This window comes from Anas platyrhynchos, chromosome 1 (assembly GCF_047663525.1).
Source record: "Anas platyrhynchos isolate ZD024472 breed Pekin duck chromosome 1, IASCAAS_PekinDuck_T2T, whole genome shotgun sequence".
NCBI lineage: Eukaryota > Metazoa > Chordata > Aves > Anseriformes > Anatidae > Anas > Anas platyrhynchos.
In genome coordinates this window covers 48457601-48474432 of record NC_092587.1, presented here as the reverse complement: position 1 = coordinate 48474432, position 16832 = coordinate 48457601, and the positions used below count along the sequence as shown (strand labels likewise).

At 33.0% G+C, this 16832-nt stretch overlaps 1 protein-coding gene and 1 long non-coding RNA gene across 2 annotated transcripts in view; one reads left to right on the top strand and one right to left on the bottom strand.

Annotated features, from left to right (window-relative positions):
• LOC140002319 (uncharacterized) overlaps nucleotides 1-16832 on the top strand; it is a 111372-nt gene that overhangs the window by 79342 nt on the left and 15198 nt on the right. The window lies entirely within an intron of this gene.
• Nucleotides 5521-16299, bottom strand: LUM (lumican). The gene is made up of 3 exons (XM_005012379.6): nucleotides 16142-16299; nucleotides 12141-13037; nucleotides 5521-6583 (listed from the first exon to the last, which is right to left on the bottom strand). The coding sequence occupies exons 2-3, from the start codon at nucleotides 13015-13017 to the stop codon at nucleotides 6429-6431; spliced, it is 1032 nt and encodes a 343-aa protein (XP_005012436.1). The 5' UTR covers nucleotides 13018-13037; nucleotides 16142-16299; the 3' UTR covers nucleotides 5521-6428.

Here is a 16832-nt window from a genome sequence, read left to right as displayed (position 1 = left end):
TCTCTTGGGAACAAAAAAGACTAACAGAGTCTGAGTATGAAAAAATATTTGATTTTTCCAACCTCCATTGCAGAGATTCTATAGTAGGTAGTTTTCTGCAACAATAAAAACATGGCCTATATGATAACCAGAATAATCTATGTTTGCTTAAGCTCTTATGACTAAATATGACAGAAGGCACAGGCAGCATTCATAAACCATTTTAAGTCATGTGGATTTTTTTTTTACTAACAGCTAAAAGTATTATTAGTGTTGTCTTAGTGATGAATTTAGACACTCATTAAAAACATTGTTGATGATTGTTTTCTTGGAGAAAATAAAAAACTCTGTGATCTGTATAATTTTCCTTGTGCAATGAGTATGATTTGCCTTCTTTTGCCAGAAGAACAGTATAACTTTTCTTTAAATAAAGCTTTTAAATAAAGCTTCCTCTCTTGTTTATATATCTACATCTGTCTGGACATGTAGACAAAGGCATGTAAATACCAGCCAAAAAAAATATATATATATGTATACATATATATGTTTAAACAAACAAACAAACATACAAAAAAAAAAAAAAAAAAAAAAAAAACAGTTTGAACCTTAGGGTTCCACAAAAGCTATCAAAGTAAGATTAAATGAAAGAATGTAAAGAATGCAAACTGAAGTATTCAGGGCAAAGTATTTACGTGATTCATGGAAAAAAAAAACCTTGAACTTGCTCAAGTTGGGCAATTTTGGAAGGTCCTTTTCCCTCAGAGAGAAATCTGTCTTTTGGTTGCAGCATGTAGACATATGGGCAAAATTGTTTCCTGTCACAGCCCATAACAGAAAACTGTTTTCCTTTCCATAATAAAATGCCCCAGGCATCCAATCTGACATTCCTTCATTCAAGGTGAATGCCCTGAAACACAGATTTAGCTCATCTTTTCTTCCCTTGTGTCAGCTAGTATTCAACTATTCACATTAAGTAGAAAAGCTTTAAGAAAGATTTATCCATAAAATTCATATAGTTTCTTGATTAAGTTATTTTCTTACAATAGAGAGTCTTTTTATCCAAAATCTAAATATGCAAAAAAAGTGAGAACCAAAATGTCACAGAATCACGGAATGATTGAGGTTGGAAGGGACCTCTGGAGATCATCTAGTCCAACCTCCCTTCTCAAAGGGGGTTCCCTAGAGTACATTGCCTAGGATTTTGTCTAGATAACTTTTGAGTATTTCCAGAGAAGGAGACTCCACATCCTCTCTGTGCAACTTGTGCCACTGCTCTGTCACCCTCACAATAAAGAGGTTTTTCCTTTTGTTCAGATGGAATGTCTCCCATGAGCACTTTGCCCATTGGGGCGGTAGCCCTTAAGACTCACAACATTATTTTGTATATACATCTAAGCATTTTTGACAGTGCAGTCCCACATGTAAGAGTTAGATAGTCTGGATCCCTGACTTCACTGCTAGTACTCAGTAGTTCACAAGTGTCAGAATGGAAACAGATTTGTACAAGCCAAATGTAGGCATCTGGGTATCAAATGAAAGTTTCCACAGTTCTTACCTATGGAATATATATCCAAATGTTAGCTGAGTTATGATTTTGCAAGTATCAGGGGAGTCTGAATTATAGACTGGAATGCGAAATGATAAATTTTCCACATGAATTTAAAACAAAACTCTTCAACTGTAGTGATGATTCTTAAAATTGATATTTTTTCTCTATTATTTACCATCATTCTTGGAATCACATATTCTTGTACAATATGAATATGTTTGAAGGAAACTCTGGAGGTCATTTAGTTCCACCTCATCTTCAAAGCTCAGGGCAATGCCAACACAGGTTATGAAAACCTCCAAGGACAGAGAGTCCACATCCTTCCCGGGCAACCCATGTCAGTGTTTATACGCTCATTTTGAAGCAGTTGTTCATCTGTCCAGCCTGAATTTCTGTTTTTGAAATTTTTCCTTTGCATTCTTGTCCTTTGTGCACCCCTGAATCTGGTTCATTGTTCTACAGTGTTTTTTTGCCAGTGGAAGACTGAAATAGATTCTTGGTCTGAGGTATATAGTATATTCATGGATACAAAGGGAAGTGAACTCGCATTGCTTAGAAAAAAAAGTAGACTGAGGGACATCCTTACAGGCACTTTCTTTCTTAGTGGCTCTCTACTGGAATTTTATTTATTTATTTATTTATTTTTACAACCTCACAGCTCCTAGCCTCTTCACTGGATGTTTATTGCAGTTGTAGGTACAAAAATTAAAGCTGCCTTTCTTAAAGATGTTTTACTTTCTTGTCCCCATTTTTCAAAATAATTTAGTTTATGCTGAACAGACACTTATTTAATCCCATTTTGGTAAAACTGAGGGTTTTCTGGTAGACCATACATACCTGTAGAAATGTACACAAAGTTATAACACCTTGAGAGAACGTAAAGAAGTCACAATAACCACAAGCAGTCAGATAGATTTGATTCCTTCTGCCAAGTGTATTGGGATATTTCCAAATAAAATTACATTTATTGTCAAACTACTGTGCTACCTAGAATAAATGTTTCCAATAGACATTTTGTTCCCTAGCCTAAAATTTGTTCCTTCACTCCGTCTCTTTGTGACAGAGACAACTCTCACCTCTCCCAGATTCAAAATGGGAACCAAATTCACAGCCTAGGTCTAAAGACAACTTTTGCACTTGAATGCCTGTTTTTTCTGACCTATGATTCTTCTTTTTAGATTGCCTTTTTTTTTTTTTAATAAAGTCAAAAAAAAAAAAAGAAAGAAAATGTTAATATCATTTTTATGAGTTTCTCAGTCACTAAATTCATACTTATACTAGGAATTGAGATGAGTCCAGCAATAGTAAAATTCAATTAGAAAAATGTTATTATGTCATAACTATAAAACTGTAAAAGTAACAATTTATAATGGAAATATTACCACCATCTCAGTTATTGCCATTATTGGTATTATAAATAATGTTTTTTCTTTTTCTTTTATTTTTTTTTTTTATTTTCTGCAAAACAACTTTCATCTGCTCTTTCTAATTTAAAAATACCTGGATAGCTACAGGAATTCATGTGCACTGTGGTCATTAAGGCAGTTATTTTCAGGAAGCATAATAGGCCCTTTAGGGTAATTTTTATATAGAAGGTCTGTACAATTATGAAGTTTCTGATCTTCTTATATTGAAGATAACAGGGAGGCTTCACCGGTTTTCATGATTTCATAGAATCATAAAATATCCCAAATTGGAAGAGATCCACAAGGATCATTGAGTCCAACTCCTGGCTCCACAAAGGGCCACCTAAAAATTAAACCATATATCTGAGAACATTTCCCAATGCCTATTTGTAGTCCTAAAAAGAGTTTAGTTCAGGCTAATTTACAGACTTCATTATCTCCATAGTACTGCAGCTGCGTTATTATCCATTAATGTCTGCTTACTTTTAAGTTAGATTTGCTCCTGTACATACATGTATTTCATAATATGACCAAGGTTAGGAGAGAACAAGGGTGTATGCAACACGTTTTTCTGTATCCAGGGTGCTGAAGCCTGTATAACCAAGCTCCATCAACTTACCTTCCAGAAAGAGCAGAAATTGCAAGTTATAGTGACTCAGTTTCTAAGGCTCTAGCTCTATTAAGGATTACTGAACACCTATATTTCTGTCCAGTGCCTACAAAACTATTTATGTAATTTTCATAAAATGAGAACTAAAATATACTGATGCACCTTAGTATAAGGTACATAATATATATCGTTGTATATCTGCTTCTCCTAGACATAGGGACTGGGAATTTAAACAATCTTTATAGTGATTAAAATGACCACTTAATGCAAAAGTATGCTATTGTGGTTTACAATATAAGAGCAAAGAGATACAGGATATAATGTCCCCTTTCTCCTTTAGTGGAGGGACATCATGTTCTGTATTTTTATTATTTTTTTAGGGAATTTCCAAATCATAGGAAAGAGCTATTCAACACAAAACAGTGCTGCCAAATACTATTTTCTCTTAATTGTCCAAGTGCTTATTGCAAGATAAAGGTTTCCCAGTTTCTGAGGGAGCTCACTGGTATCATTTGATAATTTGATATTTTGTCAGTGAGCTTCACTTTCTTGTGTCCCTTGAATAAAAGACCTTGTGAACATCAGTGGATGTTTTATATGTAACAACTGGCTATGCAGAAAGTACCCTCAGCAAGAGGTTTTAATCTGTCTTGAGGTGAACTGTTTTCAGTCTCAGTGTTCACAGTTTCATTTTGCACAAAGAAAAATTACTCACTGAAAAAAAAATGAAAAGATTTTTTTCTGTCCTGTTTGCTAGATCACAGCTGAGTGGCAATATATTTCAGTATTGGTTTGTGCTGCAGAAGTCCTAGTGTTCAGTGTTTTCTGTGAAAAAGACATCTGGGTTAAAAAATCTATGGAAGTGGTTGAATAATTTTCCCATAACCTTCTCTACTTGTTAATTCTTTAATATTTTTTTGGCACTCACAGAATCACAGAATCACAGAATTTCTAGGTTGGAAGAGACCTCAAGATCATCGAATCCAACCTCTAACCTAACACTAACAGTCCCCACTAAACCATATACCTAAGCTCTACATCTAAACGTCTTTTGAAGACCTCAAGGGATGGTGACTCCACCACCTCCCTGGGCAGCCTGTTCCAGTGTCTAACAACCCTTTCAGTAAAGAAGCTCTTCCTAACATCTAACCTAAAACTCCCCTGGCGAAGAACTCTTTTCTCTTCTCATTTTACAATTCCTAGGTTCTGTTCCATAATGATCCCCATTCTTATGTTTTACAAAACTCCCAGATTTAGACTTCATTCCTCATTCAGCTTTAGACTTTTATGAAAATTCTAGCTTACTTGAAGCAAAGGTTATTTTCAGTCCTTCCTGTATGTGCACATAAAAGTAATAACACTTATGAATTCCGAATGACAAAAATAAGTAGGGAAATGTCTCCTGCACCTCAATTTTTTTTTCAATTAATTTTAGGGTTCCTTGGGATTACATATTGATTCTGAACACTTGCAACTGGCAAGGTGCTGACTAAGGTGTCTTGTTGTTTGAGATTTTTTGTTATTTTCTTTATTTTATTTGATTGCATTTTTTTCCAGAGGTGATATTTTCTCTTTTTGCTATGGAAACTGCAAGTTTCTGTTTGAGTGCTTAATAGCCTAGTAGTTGGAGGGGAAGGAGTACCTCTGGGATTATCTGTGTTTGCAAACAACCTATTTATAATTCTCATCTGCATTTATTTTAACGTGTGTTCCAGAATGCTGACAATATTTGGACTATTCATTCCCAGGTAGAATATACTACTGTTTCTCTATTGTGAATAGCTATGTTTACCTTTTACTTATTTTCTGCAGTTTCTGAGAGATTTTATTGTTCTTTTGACAACATTGATGAATTAATTCACACTGTTGCATGGTTCTGTGACTCCCATACTGCAAACTCCATAAGACATTGGCTTAATGACCAACACAAGTACAGTGTTAAACTATATCTTTACAAACATATTGAAACTTGAAAGTAGAGAAAACAGTTTATTTAATCTTACAATAAATTTTGCAAAATAGAATAGCTTAGATTATCATACTTTAACCTTTTTTTTTTTTTTTTTTTTTTTAATTTATAAAAGACTGAAACACAGTTGACAATGATATTGGCACAGAAATACTATTTGCTATGTTTTATTTTCTACAATTTTGGATAATATTAGCATGCAAGTAATTGAATAAAAATACCTGTATATATGACTTATTTTGAAATAAGAATTTTACCAGCAATAGATTAAAATCTTGCCATGAAAATTTAGATGAAACATGACAAAAAAAAAAATAAAATAAAATAAACAATTTTTAACCTGAAAAAATATTCATTCTGTTATCTTTTACATATTCCATTAATAGTATATTGTAATGGTCTCTGAAAGATATTTTCATATATTTTAAACTGTTTTTATATTGTTAAATCATTTGTTTTCCCTTGAGATTGGTAATATGAGCAAGGCATGAATAATTAAAAATGCTGGATTGCTTGCAGGAGAATCTTCTATTTACACAGGCTAGCCCATACTGCTCAACGCTCTGATGAAACCCATCTGACTATGTAGTTATGTCTGATACCAGATGGCACATACTGAATGCATGGATGTAGATTTCTATGAGGCCAAATGTTTTCCTTCAATTTAACTAACCAGATGAAGGCATATTTTACACCACATCTGGTCAGTCTTGTGCTTCCTAAATACAAGCATTTGTAAAAGTATGCACACATTTCTTTACTGTTGTCTTAGTGTTGCATGCTAAATATTAACAAAGAGAATGGTTAATATGCAGACTGATATTTTTTAAGGCATATTTTAATTTTAAAGAGCTATCTTGATGTAATTCATGTAATAATGACCACCTAGAAGGGAATCTAAGATTCTGAGGCATCTCACTCCAGTGAGATCTCGGCAGCCACCCGAAGGCAGTTGTACATCTCCTGTGGCAGGTCAGCCCGAGTGAGATTGTTTCCATCCAGGCGCAAATGTGTGATCTTGGAATAGGTCAATGGTCCAACAACCTTACAGAAACTGCTCAGTGGGAACTCTGAAACAAAGGGGACACGAGTAAGAGAAAGCACAAATAATTAAGACAAATGAGATAAAAATATTATTTTTCTGCCTTTTCTTTTTATCTTAGAAATTGGGAGTTCTATATTTTATTTTATTTTATTTTATTTTATTTTATTTTATTTTATTTTATTTTATTTTAATTTAATTTTATTTTATTTTATTTCAATATTTTGTGTGTCTCTGCTTATATCATTCTACTTGGGCTTACTGGGACTTCAGGGGGTTTTGTTAGAGAGCTTCTTCACATTAATTGTGAGAAGTTCAGAATTTAAAGATTGGGTATTTCAAGTGCTGTGTGCTTCCAGCATCTATTTAATTTTTAAGTCTTCAGATTTTATTTAGAGGCTCAATTTGGCATTTAAAAAAAAAAAAAAGAAAAAAGAAAAAGAAAAGAAAGAAATGTCAAGGCAAGGAAGAAGGAAGGAAGGAAGGAAGGAAGGAAGGAAGGAAGGAAAAAGAGAGAGGGGGAGAGAAAGAAAGAAAGAAAGAAAGAAAGAAAGAAAGAAAGAAAGAAAGAAAGAAAGAAAGAAAGAAAGAAAGAAAGAAAGAAAGAAAGAAAGAAAGAAAGAAAGAATAAGAAGGAAAGAAGGGATAAGTTTCTGGAAAAGCTGTACATAATATAATCTTATTCATATGAAGAGGCAGTCCCCTGAGTATGTTTGTAAAATATTATTTTTGGAATGTTTCATTTTAATTTACTAGTTTTAAAATGAAATTTGGGCTGGGGACATTTAAATCATATAACTGAACCTTTCCAGAAAAGCAGGACTGCAAGGTAAGTATAAAAGTAAAAAAAAAAAAAAAAAAAAAAAAAAGTAAAAATATTTATATTTATTGCAGTTCACATATCATGCCATGTATAGCTTCCATCCAATTGAAATATGGCAGACTATGAGTGGAAATTGTATGTTATGAGCAGTATTAACTGTAAGCAGAAAAAAAATGCATGAAACAGAAATTCTGTGCTCGGTATACATAAGTTCATATGCATGAATTGTATACCTCAGTCATTCAGAAAAGATTTGTCCTCAGGAGAGAATCTCCTGATTACCTTAATGTCCACTGTATAGCACATTGTGTAACTCTGCAAACATAGTTTTTCATTCTTCTCTGAGTTCCCTTTGATTCAGACACTGTCACCACTCAAGAACCAATCTGAGAGACTTGATCTTCTTAAGTTTTTTGTCAGCGATTAAACGTTATTAAATGCTTTTGTGGTACAGAGGATCAGCTCTCATAATTTCTGAGAAATCAAGGTAGGATTCTCAAAATCAAAAACGCTTTTGACTACAGGTCATAGGTCATTCATGGGTTTTTGAAAATACCACATTATATATCCTTTCTGCATGACTATTTATCTCATTTAAGAAAACAAGGTGACCTACATTCAGTTGTAGTACTAATGGAAGAGGAAGTGGATATCTTTGATATCTCTACTTTAACCTCAATTGGATTTTTCCAGAACTGACATTACAATAATCTTGTATACTTGATGAAATATTTATTGTGTAAACTAGGTATAAGCGTACACCCATCTCTAAAGGCAGATCTTTAAAGAATGACAGTGTAGTTAATTTGTTAGAGACAGAGAGATGATGTCAAAGAAAGGGTAAATATTTGCATATCTTTCACAAAGTAAGGAATATTATGTGGAGACTGAGGAAATGTATTTCAAGTGTTAGATCTTGATCACCAAGAGTTTTTAGACTAAACAAAAACAACAAAAACAAAAATCCTTGATTTTTGAATATTTTACAACCTTGTTCTGAAAGGGTGAAATAAAAAAGGCATTCTTAATGGAACAAGTATCGGGCAGTCCAGATTGGAATATTGTACAATATTAAACTTGTAGACCAATTCTAATACTTTACCAGTTAATGTACCCACTGAAGTGAACTGATGATTCTCATGAGATAGGGTCACGCAATCTAAGAAAAAGTTACAGGATTGGATCTGTGTAGATTTTGTTGTATGAAAACAAGTTTGCTTGGCCTACAGCCTCAACCATTTGTTATCTAGGCCAAGGTCTCTGGAGATTTTTTGGGTAAAATTTGTAAATTGGTAAATAAACATGAATTTTAATATATATGTTTTTCGTTTTCTAGTCTTTAATGGAAAATAAAATGACACAGTAAATATAATTTTATTGAAGACCATATATATATATAAGTTTTCAAAATTTACTTCTTTGTTTACCATATTGTTACTTTTGAGCACAAATTCATATGTAAATGTTGTGCACGTAAGCAAGTTTATTAGTGTTACCAAAATACCCAGCTGTGCAGATCGTTTATGAGATTGAGACAACTTTGCAAGTAGATTCAGATTTAGTCTTCACAGAAGTCAAAGGAACTCTGTCATGGACTTCAGTGATATTTGGTTCCATTTCTTGGTGTAAAGTGCATGTATTTGGGAATTAATTTATTATGCAGTTCATATAATTGTCATTTGTAAGAAGCATATTAAAAATATCTGTTTTCTAATTGTATCTATATTAGCAGAAAATTAGATAAGTGTTTCTTGGAAGTGCACCCAATGTGTTCTATATGTTCTGTATGGAAACTGCAATCTGTGAAGCTGAAGCACATAAGACATTACTAGTTTACTTCCTCCTTTATTGAAGTGATTCATGTTTCAGATGTTCCTGTTCAAATATCTTTCTGATTAAATAGTATTAAGGTTTAGAGGTAAAGAACATTGAATTCTGCTATTAGTATGACATTCATATTTTCCCTACTCAGAATTTCTGCATGAGTCAGACAAAGAGATAGTTACAAGGATTGGGTAAAAATTGGATTTTCACCTGAACAGTTATTTTCTCACTAAATGTGTCTGTTCCCAGAAGAAATTCTGTTGTTTTAACTATATTTAAATAAGAAATATCTAAAGAGAGAGAAAAAATATAAAAAAGTCAGGAGAATGTTTTGCCCTCTGAATGTTTTGCCCTCTTTATACCCATAGAGAAAAATAGGACCATAGAAATATTTAAGGTTTTTAGACAGAATTTATTTTGACTATATGCTAGGCAAGAGTATATCCCTTGCACATCAGGACTACAAGCAGCCTTAAGCTGAAGAAGATTAATAGTGTTAAGATTTTTTGTTCAGGTGTGCAATACAGCAGAAAAGATTAATGGGATCAGCTGTCCTAGTCACCTTTGCTGGTCTGTGGTCCTATAGTAATTGTATCTGAGTCATTACTGTACAAGCCACTGTAAAAAAAACATTTTGGGATTGCTAAAGTATTTCAGATAAAATACCACGAAGTATCTCTCCAACTAACTGTGTTTATAGTAATTAAAATTATGGTACAGCTACTGATCCAGCAGAATATTTTGTCTACTGACTGTCCCTTTGAACATTTTCAAGTTTCCCCTTGTAATACTCTATTCATATGATATCTTCTTGCTAGGAATTCATGTGGAAGCCACTGTTTCCTTAATCCTTCATAAGTAAAATATGGAGAAGTCCATCTGTGGACCCTCTTCACTGATCCTCATTGATTTCTATAACTACAGAGTGTATTTTTGCCTTGAGCAATCTACGTATATAATAATAAATATTACAAATATGTATTTAATCCCAATGCAATCCTAAGGCATGGGAGTAAACCAATGTTGTCATTAATCAGGAAACTCCACCCTGAAATTATTTAAAAAGACATACTAAAAAAGAAGATTCAATCTTATCCATTCTGAGTTTGAGGTATGAAGAGAGCAAAGACACTGGTCTTATGTTCGCTTGGAGATCCAACAAGCACATAACATTACACTTCATTACATCATTACACTTAAACGGAAAAGCTGAGCAAAACCTAGCACATAAATAGTATCTCCTTAAAAAGAAATGATTATTGCTTGTCCCACGTTGATTATTAGCATATTAGGGAACACAATATCTTTTCTGTGAAATTAGATAGTCAAGGAAATCTATTATGAAAATCTGCTACATTTCTTTTTCAGGCAAAAGAGTAAATCAGAGCTCTCTTGCATTATTCCATATGGTAGCAATGAAAGTGCAGCAGTAGCCTGTCCTGCTCCTTACACTGTCACCCTCTCCTGCTGACTAGCATTTAGGAAATACAGCTTTCATTGAAAAGTATATTGCTGTCACAGTTGTTTAGAAGTCCTTGGAAACATGAATGGAAAACAAAGTTGGTACCTGGGTATCTTGCAGAAGGCTCAGAAAAGCCATTCTAATCAGTTAAAATTGCCTCATTTATCTTAGGATAAATTAAATATCAACAGCTCTTTTAGGAAAGAGAGTGTCTGACAGAGTTCTACAGGTTGCTGTATGTAGTACCTCATGTGGGAAGCATTAATTCATTTTTTTTTCCCTCTTCAAAACAAGGAAATGAAAGGAAATGAGATACAGGGGAAAAAAAAAATCATAATATTGAGGAACATGTGAAACAGTAAATAACAAACAAAAGGTCTTGCCTTCTCCCTGGTAAGATCTCCATTAAAATATTTTGCTGCAAAGGCCAAGTCTGTATTGAGTAAGGAAAAAAATGTTTCTTAGCTAACTGGTATCCTAGACCCCTGATGGATACAGATAAGAAGATGAGGATTTTATGGTTTATAGTTTATGCTAGCTAGCAGGATGATGTAAGTCTTCCAGCAGAAATGCTGTATTGACCTTACTACCTCTACATGAGAGGCCACTGCTGACAGAGATCCAGCTGGAGAGCTTCTAACATGAAGGTGGGGTTGGCCCAGCTTTATAGTATCTCCTTTCCATCCTAGGATTAGGAAAACCTTCTAAAAGCTCTGTCTCAGTAGAAACCTCCATGATCTCGTACAAGGTGTGGCTGTTATTGATTTTAGAAGGAACTGTTTTAAAATCATGTTTGAATGGAGACAAACTTGACACCTAATCATCTGATGCGGAAAATGAGAATTAAAAACAGAAAACAACAGGATCAGGATCTGCTAGGTGGAAGGGCAGGAAATGGGAGAAAAAAAAAAAAAAAAAAGATATATATGTATGTATGTATGTATGTATGTATATAAGCTTTTTCATTGTCTTTTTCATTATGCCTTGTGCCTAGTATCACAAGTGTTTATACTAGTATTTATTGTACTCTTGTTTTCTCCTCTCCTCCAGCACTTTCACTGACACTCTTCTGAAAGGTTGCACATACTGTAGTTTGATTCTCAGCTATCTTTTTTTGACTTATAAATTATGACTATCCTCCACACTGATTAAACTTTTCCCAGAGTTTTGTTTGTTTGTTTATTTTCTAGATTGTATATGTGCACTCCATTGATTTTGATAGAGGTGCTTCAGTGTACCTGAGATGAGTATTTAGCAAATAATAACCATATATGTATGAAAATAGAATATTGTATCTTTAAGATTAATTTGCATAGCTAAATGTCTGTCTTTTAATATCAATGCAAGCAACAGTAAGAAAAATGATAGTCAGTACCATTTATTTAAACTGGTTGAACTACACTTCCAGATACTTGCATCAACCATTAGTGTCTAGGTAGTGGTAAACAGAAATGAAAATATGCAAATTTAACTCACTGTTAATTTTGTTGACTTGGAGGTAGAAGTTTTCAAGATTCTCACTGACAGTTGGAATGCTCTTCAGCTGATTGAAGGAGAGATCCAACTCAACCAGTGATGTGATATTGAAGACGTTGCCTGGTATTCCAGAATCTGTTAATTTATTGTGGGATAAACGTAAATATTGCAGGGTTTTAAAACCTTGGAAATACTCATCAGGAATGTTGGAGATCTGGTTATTGTCAAAATACAGCATAAGCAAGGAGTGAGGCAGTCCTGTTGGTAGCTTTGTGAGTCGATTGAAGCTTAAGTCAAGATACAAAAGTGAATTCAGTCCTTTAAATGCCCCAGAAATAGAATCTGCTTTCAGCTGGTTGTTCTGGAGGTGAATGACAGTCAGATTTGCCAGCCCCTCAAGTGCACTGGGATTAACTTTTGTGATCTTGTTGTGACTTAATTGCAGGTCATCCAGAGTTTTTGGGAGTGGTCCAACAGCTTCAGTCAAATTGTTGTAATTAATGTGAAGTTTCTTCAGATGCTTTAGTTTAGAGAAGACTCTTCCCTTAATTTTTGAATTTTCCAAATGGTTGTGATCTAGGATAAGCCATTGTAGGTCTGTTACATTATCAAATGTATTTTCTTCAATGCCCTCAATCATATTGTTTCGAAGATAAAGGTATTTTATTCCACTTGGTACAATTGGAATGGTTTTCAGTTTAAGATTGTCACAATACATTGCAGTAGGGTAGCTTAAAGGACAATTACATTCTGGAGCACAGACTGCTGAGGATGGCCCAAAAGGATCATAACCATAATCATCTGCAGGACCATAATCATACTGGCAAAAAATGCCACTAATCAATACCAGAAAAATGTGCAGTGAGTTTAAAGTCATCTTTTCAATGTGTCTTGTCCCTGTATAGTGAAGGGGGATAAAAAAGTTACAATTCTGTTTTTTTTGTTTGTTTGGTTTTTTGTTTGATTTTTTAATCAATATTTGAAATTTTAGCACACAAAGACTATGATTCAAAGCTAATCAATTCAGGCTTCCCATATAAAGATATTAAATAATAAAAATATATTCCTTTGTTAGTAATGCACAGTTGCTATTACAAACTTACAGTCCCTGTTTTGTTATAAACTTCCTTTGTAGTGTGAAACTGCAGGTTATTCTGCTGTTGCAAATAACACATTTTTAAAGTCATACTGCAGCCATTCATCAAGTTACAATAAGGATGATAATGTCCAAGTTTTCTAAACTTGGCACAGAAGAGTTTCCAATTTTGCTGAAGGCCATGTTCAGAGATAGTTTTTCCATGTAAATTCTATCAAGCTTTCATTGCTATTACTAATATGTTAGAATTCCTCATGTTTAAATAACATATGATGTTTTCAATTAAGTTCAAAAAGGTCAGGAAAGTTACAAACTGAGAGGGATGGTCTACTATATAATTTGTTGTTAAATTCCAGTAGCTTGAAATATTTTATTCTCCCATTTCCTCTAAAGAAAGGTAGGAAGTTCCACCAAGTTTCATATTCAGATAAACAAACTCATAGAAACATAGTATATGTTCTCCTGGACCTGTCAACCAGTACTACATATAGTACTACATATGGTGCATGAGTATAATCTCTCTGTCTAACAGGGGTCTACAGTGGATCTGAAATGACTGCACTTCAGATAGTGCAAGTGTCCTTGCAAAGTCAATATATAACAATGAATGTGATAATTACATTGTGTTACCATTCTAAATAAATCAATTAATAAAGTACTTGCTTTGCATAGTTGGCCTTCTAGATCACATATAGCTAAAGGATGTTTTAGTGTCTTTGGGTATTTTATTGTGATACAATATGAGTGATCTCACCTTACATTTTAAAGGCATACTTCATAAGATATTAATTTATTATTATATCACAATCTTCATAGATTAATATCTTGATAATATTTCTTGCTACCTACATGGATTCTGTGTTGTAAAGTCAGTGAACTAACTTTGATTTTCACTGGTGAAAGTGTACTCAACTACTGTTTAAAGAGTGAGACAATTAAGAAAATCCTTAGTAAAATCATGCTCTCAAGTAATTTGAGACAGCACGTACAGCCTTTAAACTGACCACTATGCATTGATCTCACATCTAGGCAGTCTTCCAGAAAAGTCAGCGTTGCTATTGGCACTGTTTCATGTAACACAGAATACCTAAAGTTGAAATGCAGGGTCATTGCTAGAAAGTCTTTAACTAAATTGGCTTGCTTTTATTAACTTGATAAAATCTACATAACCACTCAACTAAAGTAACTCTAAGCAGGGCCTATTGATCTGGTGCAGAAAAAGGATTTTTTTTTTTTTTTTTTAATTTGGTCAACCATCCCAAAAGCCCCTCTGCTGGATATTAAGCTGGAGAATAAGTCTTCTGGATGAATAGGAGTATTGCATATCTTTTTCCATGGTGTTGGTTTCATCACATTTACCTAATTACAAAGTATTGCATAGAGAATCAATCAAATGTGATTTGTCAGTGTAATTTTCTTTGTTCTTTATTACTGCATGGGAACATGAAAACTTGATCTTCAGTCCCCTGCTGGTATAAGTAAGTACAGCTCCTCTGAAAGAAAAATTACATTGACAAAATTCACCTCAAAATCTGGTCATATTTAAGTACTAAACATTAAGGACAGGAGACTAACTGCTTCTGTTCTCAAAATATAAAATACTGTAGAGAACTTCTTGGACTACGTTCTTTGGCTTTACAATGACATTTTTATACGTCCTCATTATTTTATAGTCTTACTGATAAAGTAGAGTAAACTTCTTTTTTTTTTTAAATTCAAATTCTATCGCTCTTGTATTTATAAATTATATTCATTATTCTTGATTTATTACTGAGGCTGACATAGTTATTTTAAAGAGTATACAATGTTTAACTGCTTCACAAAACCCTGGAAGTAATTTGGAGTTAGACAGCAATTTTTTTTTGAATGATTTTATCAAAAAATTTAAAATTTAGATGCCAATTCCTTATTGCAAAGCCATAAGTGTATGTGTCTGACATAAAATAGCACAATAAAGTAAATATTTAGTGTAGTTAATTTATTTTATTTATTTATTTATTTTCATTCATGGTTCTAAATGTTTCTCTGTCAGAAATGTAAGATGTAAATAGATCATGTACACATACTTGGTTGTTACACTGAACTATATGAATTCAAAAGATAACATCAGAATATGTTCTTAGATGTTTATCTTATAAATATAAGCATTCTTGAATGGATTGCTTGTGTTTGTTCTACTCAGTTATGTTGTAAAATACCTGTGAAAACATTTATGAAGTTGCTCAGGCGACATGCCAAAACATACTAAATGACAAATCCACAAATTTGGAAAAAATGCTTACTACAGTAGAGTAGACAAACTATTTAAATTATTTTGGAACCTATACTGCCTTAGTTCTAAAGTTGTTGTGAAATAAAATAAATATAAATTTATGATCCCACTGTAATATAAAATATAAATATACCTTAATTCTGCAGCATAATGTTTTACACAATTTGCATAAGAGGTATCATTAATAAGCTTCAATAGGATATTTCAAATATGTCTTAAAATTAACTACATTATTCAAAGTATCTATGATTTTCCTCTTGTTGTTTACTTGATTAAATATTTCACTGTCTGGATGCCTTGTCTTTTTGTGAAATGAAGCAAAATGATTTAACAAACGGAGTGCTATGGAGCTATTACTAATATACTATGAATGAATAAGTCTTTAAAAATATATTTCTACTGTACAACAATTCTTCTTTTGAAGTAAAACAAAACAGACGAAATGAGAGCAAGATTTATGCACAAAACATGTGAGGTCGTTTTAGGGAAACTAAAAAAGTAAATGTACTAAACAACTGTTGATTTGTGTTCAATTTACAAATTGGCAAACTTATCCTGACATGTTTTCACATTCATATTACAACTACATTTAAATAGCTGAACATTACAGTTAAAACATGCAGAAACACTTACCTTACTGCCTTGAAGCTGCTTTCGTTTATTCCCAGAGCAGATGCAATAAGGGACTGTATCGACCAATATATGCTGTAAACAGTGTCAGGAGGTAAAAGTCTGCCAGATCCTCTGTGTTACAGGAGGAGAAAAAAAAAAAAAAAAAAAAAAAAAAGCCCTAGTCACGCTGTTCTCTGAAGCTGCTATGTCATCATGGTGATCTTGTGGTGTGGCATGTACAAAAATGCAGCTCTCTAATGAAGTGCAGGTGGATACCATATTTTGTACAAGGACAACCCATCTGCTCTTCCTGTGGGATGAGAGAATGATAAGTGTTCAGAAATCTGAAAAAGTTTAGACCACTAGCCACAGCCTTATACAAAGATTTTTTTGTATTTTAGAAGGAAAATATTTTCCTTTATAAAACAAATTTTAAACAGACTTTTGTTTCCCAACTTATTTTATAGTGCTAGACATGAGTTAACAAATAGCTCTAAGACCTCAGTGCTGCTGTATTTCTTTAGCCAAGTGACTCATTCCTTTGTTTTTATTTTATTTTATTTTATTTTATTTTATTTTATTTTATTTTATTTTATTTTATTTTATTTTTGTAATATGTGCACAATAAAACATCCTTAATACAACTTTTAGCTTAAGGACTAGATTATAAGATGTAAAAATTATCTTTAAATTACAACCTTTTGCTCAGCAT

Bases quoted from the DNA above. Each gene is read 5' to 3' on its own strand.
- LUM (XM_005012379.6), bottom strand. From the start codon at position 13,017: ATGACTTTAAACTCACTGCACATTTTTCTGGTATTGATTAGTGGCATT. The intron at 6,584-12,140 runs GTGAGTTAAATT...CCTTTGTTTCAG, and splicing joins CCAAGTCAACAAAATTAACA to AGTTCCCACTGAGCAGTTTC.